The sequence below is a fragment of the Gossypium hirsutum genome, chromosome A03 (assembly GCF_007990345.1).
Source record: "Gossypium hirsutum isolate 1008001.06 chromosome A03, Gossypium_hirsutum_v2.1, whole genome shotgun sequence".
Taxonomy (NCBI): domain Eukaryota; kingdom Viridiplantae; phylum Streptophyta; class Magnoliopsida; order Malvales; family Malvaceae; genus Gossypium; species Gossypium hirsutum.
In genome coordinates this window covers 13,024,524-13,035,210 of record NC_053426.1, presented here as the reverse complement: position 1 = coordinate 13,035,210, position 10,687 = coordinate 13,024,524, and the positions used below count along the sequence as shown (strand labels likewise).

Below are 10,687 nucleotides of genomic sequence, written 5' to 3'. Positions count from 1 at the left end.
TTATAAATTCATTTAATAAAATATTAAAATGTATCTTCCAGTATTTTAATGATTTATATAATTAATTTAAATTATTTATTAGATAAAATGATAATTATTTTTATTTTTTATAGTTAAATATTTTTATAACAATGATAAATATTATTTTCACAAATAGTAACATTATACTTGGATCAAATTTGAGAAAGAAATTAGTTTAACTTTCAAGGATAAAATGGTAAAATAATAAATAAAAGTAATGGTGTTTTTGTCTCTTAAAAATACCAACAGCACCCAAGGGTTCCAATTGCTGCTGAAACCTCCAGCAGAAATTTAGCTGTCCAGTGCGGTGGAATTGAATTCTCACTGAACTGATCTGCTTTTCCAAACACCATGGCAGTGAGGTTGGCACCCTCAACTGCACCTCACTGATGTACTGAAGCAAACCAAAGGAAGCCTTAGATTGAAATCTAACCAACAAATTAAAGATTGTCTCCATTGAGACTCTGACGGCACCTCTACGTATGACTCTTATAATTCATTTTGTTGATCGATCGACGAGGTTGATGGAAATATTCACAATCTGTTTGGATGAACTAGGATTCTCAACAATCGCATTCACCTCCTCCTCATCGTCCAATTCGACATATAATTTAGCCACATGATATTTAGATTTGTCATGAACTGCTATCATTATGGGCTAGTTTGGCAATGCTTTTAAAAAGTGCTTTTGAAAAGTACTGTAGAAAAGTACTTTTGAAAAGTGCTTTTGAAAAGTTTAATTTAAAATTTGAGTGTTTGGTATTGCTGTCAAAAAGTGCTTTTGAGAAATAAAATGTCCATTTTAGACATGATATTATAAAGTAACAAATATGTATTTAAATAATGTTTAAATTAGTTAATATTATGATATTTTAGTAATAATATAAAAAATAATTTATAATAACTTATTGTTAATATTTTAATATATAATATTAATTTTAAATAATTCTAAGTAATTAATATTAATTATTTATTATAACTTTAGCAGTCTTGTAGTCTGCTGGAAAGACGAAAACATAAGGCTAAAAAAGTCACATAATGCCAAAAGCACTTTTGGCTTAAAAAAAGTGGCAGATTTGCTACTTCTTCATCTGTAAAAAAGTGATTTTGTTAAGTTGAAAAATGGTCAAAGATGAAGGCTGTTCTTTAATGCTTTTAGAAAAAAAGTGATTTTTGGGCAAAAGCCCATCACAGAAGCAAGGCCGAACGGAGCCTATCTCTACATCTTCACCATCGAAAATCTGAAGGTAGCTAAATGTCACAAGATTTAATGATGTTAGAAATCTATAAAAGATTATAGATATTGTCCACTCACTAGGGTAAGTAAAACTCAATTCGATTCAAAAAATTAGAAAAAATTTCAAATTTCGAGTTAATCAGATCGAGTTATTCAATCTTTTTGAGTCAACTCGAATAAGTAATTTGAGTTTCGAGTTCAGGTCGAGTTGAATTTTACAATTTGAATAACTCAAATAATTTTAATAATTTGAATAACAGATTAATGTAAATATTCCTTTGGTCGTTGTCAATTTTGAAAATGAGCAAATTGGTCACTCTCTCAACAAAAATTACAAAAAAATAAAATAAAATAATTTTTAAAATTTAAAAACTTTATAAAAATTTCAATATATATTTTTAAAAATTATAAATTTTTTTAAAAAAATTAAAGAATATATAAAGAAAGTTAAAATTTTTAAATTTTGTAATATAATAAATTTAATATAATAAAGTTAATTAATGATTCAAGTTTACCATGCTAAAGGTTTTTTTTTTTGCTTTGGAAATTTTTTTTGAAATATATATGGTTTCATATTTAAGTGCTTAACATGGAATTTGTTATACTATAACAAAATTTTAATTTAACATATTTAATTTTTTTAATTTAACTCGAATAAGTCCACTCAATTCGACTCTACTTAATTTTATTTCACTTGATTTGATTCGAAAATTTTCTAATCGAGTTAGGATGATAAAATAGGATTCATTGACTTGATTAATTCAAAAAAATTTCACTCGATTTGATTGAACACTCTCCCCTACCTCCCACAATATGCTTAAATTTTACTACTAATCTTCAATTCCAACCCTTCAAGATCAATTTTTTGACTCAATCTCGCACTAATCTTTTGCCTTGATTCGAATATAGCTCTAGTTTTGTCAGTTTTGTCGGTTTTTCGAATTTGTTTATTGTAATATACTAAAATTACAAACCGGTTATCTGTAAGAGATACTAACTTATTAGTTTAAAAATCATCATATTCATATAATGAATAAAAATTTCTTTACCTAAATCTCGAGGATTTTTGTATTACAAACAATACTTCAAACTCAAAACTAATTTACTTTTTTTTTTCTACCTCGGCTTGATTTTATAGATTTTAATATAATTTAAATTTTTATTTTTATTTTCTATTCTAGGCAAGAGAATCTGGTCCATTTTGTCAAATTAGTCTATCAAATCTCGGGTTCACTGGGCCCGAAATGCCCTGAAAATTGATCTGTTGGAATTGATTCCCCATTTCTAGTCTGATCGGATTTGACCACGTCCTGGTCTGATTTGACCGGTTCTGTTTCATGATTTCCAACACTTTAAAAATCGTTTTTTTATAAAAATGACTCAAAACTTTTGATTTTTTACGAAAATAGCTCACTTTAAAAATTATGTACGTAAATGACCTGTTTTGAACATTAAACGTCAATGACCTCATTGCCTTTGGCATCACCACCTCCATTTTAAAAAAAAATAATAATTGTTTTGGGTGCAGTCGTTGCCAATGGCGGCATTAGACTGAAGTATAGTTATATAAAACATTCAGAGACCTGATGAAATAATTATCCTTTTAGATAGAATGAAAAAAATGGTGGTGCCATTCCTCTAGCCGCACCAATGAAATGCTTTTAAATTTTTGATCTATTTGCATATTAAATTTGTTCCCTTATTTGCATATTAGATTTGTTCCCTTATGAAATTTTAAATTGTCCTTAAAATATATAAAAATAAAAAATGAACTCTTTTCAAAAAATTTTTTAAAAAAAATAAACTTAAAAAATATAAATTTTTATTTAAATTACCCAAATATATCCCTCAAGAATTTTCCTCAAAGTAAAATACTCTTATTTAAAACTTGAGGAAAATTTTTTAGGGATATATTTGAGTAATTTAAATAAGGACTTTATATAGTTTTTTAAGTTTATTGTATTTTAAAAAATAATACAATTTGAAAATAGTTTATTTTTGTATGCTTATATTTTTAAGGACTACTTAAATTTAATTTCAAAAGCAGACAAACTTAATATGTAAATAGACCAAAAATTTAAAAATATTTAATTAGTGCGATATTTTTTCATCCAATCTAAAAGGATAATCGCTTTATCAGGTTCTTAAACATTTTATATAATTATACTTTAATATGATGCTACTAATGGCAACGACGGCACTTAAAAGTTTTTTTCAAAAAAAATTAGAGGTAGTGGCACCAATGAAAATGACATTAGCGATGTTTATTGTTCAAAACGGGTCATCTATGTACATAATTTTCAAAGTGGATTATTTTAAAAAATAATAAAAAGTTTTGGGTATTTTTATAAAAAGTCGAAAATCCGGTTCAGTTGGCCTGAAAAAGTCGGCCCGAGGTGACCCCTCCCTGCTGACGTGAGTTGATGAGCTTGACATCACTTGTTTCCGAGTAAGTTCATAAAATTGCTATGGTTTTAAATACAGCTGACAGAAGCCAGTGGCGGTGCCAAATTCAAAACATGTTGTATTTTGGGTAATATGACTGTTTTATTGGGCAAAAGAGCAAGGCATGAAACATTAAAATAGGAAATGTATGTCACATATGTCAACTTTAGAAAATGACAAAATTAGATATTGTACTTTGATGTTATTTTTCCAAAAATATTGGAGGAGGGTATTTTTAATCCCCATTTCTATATTGCACCCGCGCCAGCCTCTCCTCTCAACATCTCACCTCCTTTGTGTTTTCACACAGAAATATAAAACCAAGTCTCACTCTTCATTTTCTGATAGATCCAATAAGGCTTCAATTTTCCTCAACCTGCACCCATAATTATCCATATTTTCTTTTTGGTATTACATATTTTTTGTTTGCATTTCTATAATCTGATTCTACACCCAAGCGCAAACTTATGATCAATTTTGTCTCTTCATTTTTGTTTTCTAGCTGTTGTTTGATTTGATCAAAGGGCGTTTTAAACTATTTCTGTTATCAATATTTCAATTGTTGGTTGTTTTGAAGTTGCAATGAATTCGGATCTGGGTTCTTTTTGTTTTAAAAAAAATTGAATTTTGTTATTTAGAATGCTAATAACGTTTTTTGGTTGTTGATTGAGATAATGATGTTGAAGTGAAGTGTTTCGTTATTTTTTATGGTAGATCTTTAGCTATTGAGAATGGCGGCATCAACTGGTGGGGGCACGGGATGGTACAAAGGGAAAGTCAAAGCAGTTCAATCGGGTGATTGCTTGGTAGTAATGGCCTTGTCCAGTAACAGGCCTGGACCACCACCTGAGAAAACCATTACTTTGGCATCTCTCATTTCTCCTAGACTGGTAAACCTCAATTGGATATGCTTTTCCTTTTGACTTTGATGCTATTGAGTTTAATGATTTACTTGTTTGGATAATGATTTTGTTGAATGACAGTCACTTCTAAACTATAAATTAAATTGGTTAGTTTGTATAGCTGCAATGGCCTAAGAAAAGCGAATCCGGTTCATGTTCTTCCCATTGAAGCTTTTTGTTTCTTTCGTCTTATCTTATTAATAGGCCCGCAGAGGGGGTGTTGATGAGCCATTTGCTTGGAATAGCAGAGAATATTTGAGGAAGCTCTGCATAGGAAAGGTGCTTCGACTTTTGAATTTTTCTGGTTGTTGTTGTTGTCGTCATCATAGAGGACATTGGCTGTTTAGAATAAGAGTGACCTAAATCAATCTATTCTTCACTTAGGAAGTTATTTTCAGAGTTGAATATTCAGTACCAAGCATTGCCCGGGAGTTTGGCTCTGTATATCTTGGTGACAAAAATGTTGCAATGTTGGTTGTCTCTGAAGGCTGGGCAAAGGTAATTTTCTTTTCAGTATGTTATAATACATGAGAAAGGTTATTCTAGTTTTCAACTGAGCCAGGTTTGTACAGGTTAGGGTGCAGGGGCAGCAGAAAGGGGAAGTTAGTCCATATGTTGCTGAATTGTTACATCTTGAAGAACAAGCCAAACAACAAGGTCTGGGCCAATGGAGCAAGGTTATCTCTTCAGTCCACCACTGGATGTCTTAGTGATTTAGCAAAGAGTAGTTTCTAAGTGATCATAATAATTGTGGGTTGTAGGTACCTGGTGCTGCAGAGGCTTCTATCCGTAATTTGCCGCCATCTGCCGTTGGTGATCCTAGTAACTTAGATGCCATGGGTCTTCTAGCTGAAAACAAGGGTAGGTCAATGGAAGCTATAGTTGAGCAGGTTCGTGATGGTAGTACTGTTCGAGTGTATTTGCTTCCTGATTTTCAGTTTGTGCAAGTGTTTGTTGCTGGTATCCAGGTACACATTTTAAACATTTTTCTTAAAAAGATTCCATTCACCTTATGAGTTTGTCTTTTAAAATATCTTATTTTTCTGTTAATTTAGGCCCCTTCCATGGGTAGAAGGGCTGTTACAGAAACTGTTGTTGAAACAGATTTGACCTCTGATAAACAAAATGGAGATGTTTCAGCTGATGAGCCACAGGCTGACTTAACATCTGCACAGCGGCTTACTGTCTCGTCCGCACCTTCTGCTGAAGTTTCCCCTGATCCTTTTGCACCAGAAGCTAAATATTTTACAGAAGTTCGTTGTCTGAATAGAGATGTAAGTGAATGTATGCTTTAAATTGACTTGTGTTCATGCATTTTGTATAGTTACTCTAAATTCAAGGTTGATTTTGCAGGTACGCATTGTTCTTGAAGGTGTTGACAAATTCAGCAATTTGATTGGATCAGTTTATTACCCGGAAGGCGAATCAGCAAAAGATCTCGCTTTGGAACTTGTGGAAAATGTATGTTTTGGATTTCTTTCTGCAGCATTCTAGCCTATCAATTATGCCAACATTGAATTATGACTGAACTATTAGGTTGTAGTAATCTTTTATTTGGACATTGAATTATTGCTAAACTAGTTTTAAATGCTATGTTATGTCCAGCCTTGGTCTATAATCAACCAAATCTTTTATTTGCTTATAAAGCTTCTTTTCATACTAATGTTTTAATCAAACGTCTTTCTTTTCTTGAACTTATGCTCATGTATTCTGAATATTGTCTTGCTCCTCTCTCAACCTAACCATTACCTCTCCAACCAAAGGGTCTAGCAAAATATGTTGAATGGAGTGCTAATATGATGGAAGATGATGCCAAGCGACGGTTAAAGGCTGCAGAGCTTCAAGCCAAGAAGACTCGGTTGAGGATCTGGACAAACTATGTACCCCCAGTCACAAACTCCATGGCAATCCATGATCAAAACTTCATAGGAAAGGTACTAGCAAAAGTTTTTGCCATTAAATTTTCATGTTGTATCGTAACAATAATATAAGGTTCTTGGTTTTCGTAATTAGTTATAATTGTATGGATTTTTCACAGGTTGTGGAGGTTGTTAGTGGGGACTGCATTATTGTGTCTGATGATTCTATCCCATACGGTAGTCTTCTTGCAGAACGCCGAGTCAATCTTTCAAGCATTAGATGTCCAAAAATGGGCAATCCTCGTAGAGATGAAAAGCCAGCTCCTTATGCTCGGGAAGCAAAGGAGTTTTTAAGAACGCGCCTTATTGGAAGACAGGCTCGGATTTTTTTTTCTTTAAAATCTTATTTTGGTAGTGCTATGCTATTTAGGAGCCATTATTTATAATTTTTCAAAATACTTTTTGTCAGGTGACTGTACAAATGGAATATTCCAGGAAAGTCACCATGGCGGATGGAACTGTGGCAGCTGCTGCACCTGCATCTGCAGATTCAAGGGTAATGGATTTTGGCTCTGTCTTCCTCATGTCCCCTGTTAAGGGTGATGGTGATGATGCTTCTGCAGCAGTCCCATCCGGAACTGGTAACCAGCAGCCTGGCTTGAATGTTGCAGAGTTGGTGGTTGGGCGTGGCTTTGGCACAGTGATAAGACATAGGGATTTTGAGGAAAGATCAAACTATTATGATGCCCTTTTGGCTGCTGAATCACGCGCTATTTCTGGGAAGAAAGGAATTCATTCTGCCAAAGATCCACCAGTCATGCACATAATGGACCTTACAATAGTCAGCAATCCATCCCTTATGTTATTTATTTTCTTGCTGGCATATTTTCATTTCTTATCTGGATTCTAATTTTCATATACTATCTTGCCTACATGCAGGCATCGGCCAAGAGAGCCAAAGAATTCATGCCGTTTTTGCATCGAGGCAAGAGGGTTCCAGCTGTTGTAGAATATGTCCTAAGCGGTCATCGTTTTAAGTTGTTGATCCCCAAGGAAACTTGTAGCATTGCCTTTTCATTTTCTGGTGTCAGATGTCCTGGTCGTAATGAGCCTTATTCAGAAGAAGCCATAGCACTGATGAGACGAAAGATCATGCAGAGAGATGTGGAGGTATAGGTCTCTCTTTGAACTGCTCGTCTGCCATTTAGTTTGTTATTCTTTTTACAAATGAATATTTTTTCTACATAGATTGAAGTGGAAACTTGCGATAGAACTGGAACATTTTTGGGGTCTTTGTGGGAGTCTAGAACCAATATGGCAGTAACACTCCTTGAGGCAGGCCTGGCAAAGCTACAAACTTCATTTGGTACTGACAGGATTGCCGATGCGCATCTTCTTGAACAGGCTGAGCAATCTGCTAAGAACCAGAAACTAAAAGTAAGAAGCAGTGCCATCTTTTATCACCATTGTTCATTTGGTAATGCTAAATGAATTGCCTATATTTATCTTTAAACTTTTTCTTTCTAGATTTGGGAGAACTATGTGGAAGGAGAGGAAATTACCAACGGACCAGCCGTTGTTGATAACAAACAAAAGGAAGTGCTAAAGGTGCTTTAGGAACCCAACTAAATAATTGTATTTGAGTATGTCATGAACTGGTGAATAACTTTCATTGCTACTTTCAGGTTGTTGTTACAGAAGTAGTAGATGGTGGAAAATTTTATGTCCAGACAGTGGGAGATCAGAGATTCTCATCAATTCAGAAACACCTGGCATCTTTAAGCATTCAAGAAGCTCCTGTGATTGGGGCTTTTAATCCCAGGAAGGGTGACATTGTCCTTGCTCAGTTTAGTATGGATAATTCCTGGAATCGTGCACTGGTTAGTTCCATGTACTTGATTTTGAATCCTTATAAGCTTTATCTATGTGCGCATATAATATTGGTGTCTTGTGGCAACAGTCTTTTTCACTAGATAATTGGAACTATGGTTATATTTTTTGTGTTGGGGCCTGTTAAGCATCATCTTTGTATGGCATTTCATTCATGTAGTGTTTCACCTTTCACTAATTTATTTATGAATGCATCCTTGGTTTGAGTTGTGAAGATTGTAAATGCACCTCGAGGAGGAATTCAATCTCCGAAGGACAAGTTTGAAGTGTTTTATGTTGATTACGGGAATCAAGAAGAGGTCCCATACGGTCAATTACGACCACTTGATCCTTCAGTATCAGCTACTCCTGGGCTTGCCCAGTTATGCAGTCTTGCATTTCTTAAAGTTCCAGTGCTTGATGATGAATTTGGTACTGAGGCTGCCCAGTTTTTGAGCGAGCAGACACTAGGCAGTTCACTGCAGTTTACAGCTACTGTAGAGGAAAGGAATACTTCTGGCGGAAAAGTGAAGGGACAAGGAACTGGTACAGTTCTCATAGTAACACTGCGTGCTGAGGAGTCAGAGCAAAGTATTAATGAAGCAATGTTGCAGGTTTGAGCAATAATACCCCTTGAATTATTGTGTTATAATATCATGGAAAGCTTATGATTAGTGTCCATGGTGTTTATTTCAGGAGGGACTTGCTAGGTTGGAGAAAAGGAAGAGATTTGAAGCAAAGGAGAGAAAAGCAATGCTTGATGAACTGGAGAAGTACCAGAAGGAGGCGAAAACTGCTCGGCGGGGAATTTGGGAGTACGGAGATGTGGACTCTGATGATGAGGAGGATACACTTCCCCCAGTTGCAGTGGCTAAGAAATCCGGTGGTAAGAGGTAGTAAAAACCACAAAATCAATTGAGGGCGTTGGATTTTATTTATAATTTGAAGAGTTAAAATTAAGAGGAACACAAACCTAAACTAAAAATTGCCATTTTTATATCCGTTGTAGTGAGGGAACAATTTTTTTAATCCCATGTAAATAAGGGGAACGGTAGCATTTGTGTTCTCTTTCCATGCCGGATGTTACAAACATTAGTTTCCCCAAGTCTTTATTTTTGGATATTTTTATCTAATGCTATCCAATTTTTCTTTTTCTAAAATTACTAATTGGGACATACATTACTACATTCCTATCAAAACCATTCTCCTATCTATTCAACCATATAATTTTATGTGTAATGTTAAATTTAGTCTCTTTGTTTACTTTTTTTTGTTAATTTATTATTTTGACCTTACTAACATGTTAAACTTTTAAACATGACAACGTATAACAATTCACATATATATATATATATATTTAATTTTGAATTTTCTAAATACGACAAATCAAATTTTTTTTTATGAATATTATTAAACTTATCAAATAATTTTTACTACTCCATTTGAAATGGTATAAATGGTTTTTTTGTGAATAAGTCTTTTCACAGCATTCATTTAACATCATATCTTTAATTTTAGTTTCCAGTTTTAAAATAAAAATATTTTTTTATATTATATTAAGGATAAAAGTAACACAGTTTGACCTCGTAGCAAATAAATGTTTAGTAAAAACTTCAATCATCGCTCCATTCAAATTAAAACATACTAAGTAATATATTAGAATGTGTTGTTTGTGATTGACTTTAATTTTTTATTATATAATTTTAGATTTATTTCTTACACTTTGAATATATATTTATTAAATAATTATAATGATTAAATTATTTTTTTACAAATTTAAAATATTTTTTTTAAAAAAAATCATGTAACCCCTTCATTAAATCAAATGATAAATTCATAAAATTAAAATTTAATTTAATTTTTCTTCAATAAAAGTTTACTTTTGTAGTACCACTGGATATAAAACATCATATTAGCTGCTGAAGCAGCCCAAACAAAACTAATCAAATATTCATCGATTTTAAAATTATAACATATATAACAACTACTATAAATGATACGAAAATACCTTAGATGAAAATAAAACTTGAACAGGCTTTAAAATAATAATCTAGGCCAAAAATATATAAATAAAGAGCTATATATCGATATCTAGGGTTAAAAGTATCGATATAAGTAATAAAAATTCAAATAGTGAGCTCTAGGGACACCTTGCATCAAAACATTGAAAGTCTTAAGTACTAATACATTGGGATATGTACCAAAAACCTTGAGACTTTGTACCGCTACAAGGCTGCATTGTTTCAAAATTTTGATTACTGATTTTATTGAATTGTAATTTTGGGGCTAAAGTATTATACATATCGATACTTGGATATTAAATTCCAATTGTGATCTCAAAAATTAAGATTTTT

General features: G+C 32.7%; 1 protein-coding gene across 2 annotated transcripts; it reads left to right on the top strand.

Moving 5' to 3' along the window:
• Positions 1-3,951: 3,951 nt before the first annotated feature.
• LOC107886182 (ribonuclease TUDOR 1) lies at positions 3,952-9,493 on the top strand. 2 transcript variants are annotated; one of them, XM_016810038.2, is made up of 17 exons: positions 3,952-4,111; positions 4,418-4,593; positions 4,810-4,884; positions 4,990-5,103; positions 5,178-5,282; positions 5,367-5,573; positions 5,661-5,879; positions 5,959-6,066; positions 6,369-6,539; positions 6,644-6,841; positions 6,934-7,305; positions 7,404-7,634; positions 7,713-7,901; positions 7,992-8,072; positions 8,150-8,344; positions 8,570-8,947; positions 9,030-9,493. In XM_016810038.2, the coding sequence occupies exons 2-17, from the start codon at positions 4,435-4,437 to the stop codon at positions 9,228-9,230; spliced, it is 3,003 nt and encodes a 1,000-aa protein (XP_016665527.1). In that variant the 5' UTR covers positions 3,952-4,111; positions 4,418-4,434; the 3' UTR covers positions 9,231-9,493. The 2 variants fall into 2 exon arrangements, with proteins under 2 accessions (XP_016665527.1, XP_040964626.1); XM_041108692.1 differs by lacking the exon at positions 3,952-4,111 and having other exon boundaries at positions 4,551-4,593; positions 4,994-5,103.
• Positions 9,494-10,687: the final 1,194 nt, after the last annotated feature.

Excerpts from the sequence above, each read along its gene's own strand:
- LOC107886182 (XM_016810038.2), top strand. The coding sequence starts at position 4,435 with ATGGCGGCATCAACTGGTGGGGGCACGGGATGGTACAAAGGGAAAGTC. Across the intron at positions 4,594-4,809 it reads CTCTCATTTCTCCTAGACTG|GCCCGCAGAGGGGGTGTTGA; the intron begins GTAAACCTCAAT and ends TCTTATTAATAG. Across the intron at positions 8,073-8,149 it reads AACAAAAGGAAGTGCTAAAG|GTTGTTGTTACAGAAGTAGT; the intron begins GTGCTTTAGGAA and ends TGCTACTTTCAG.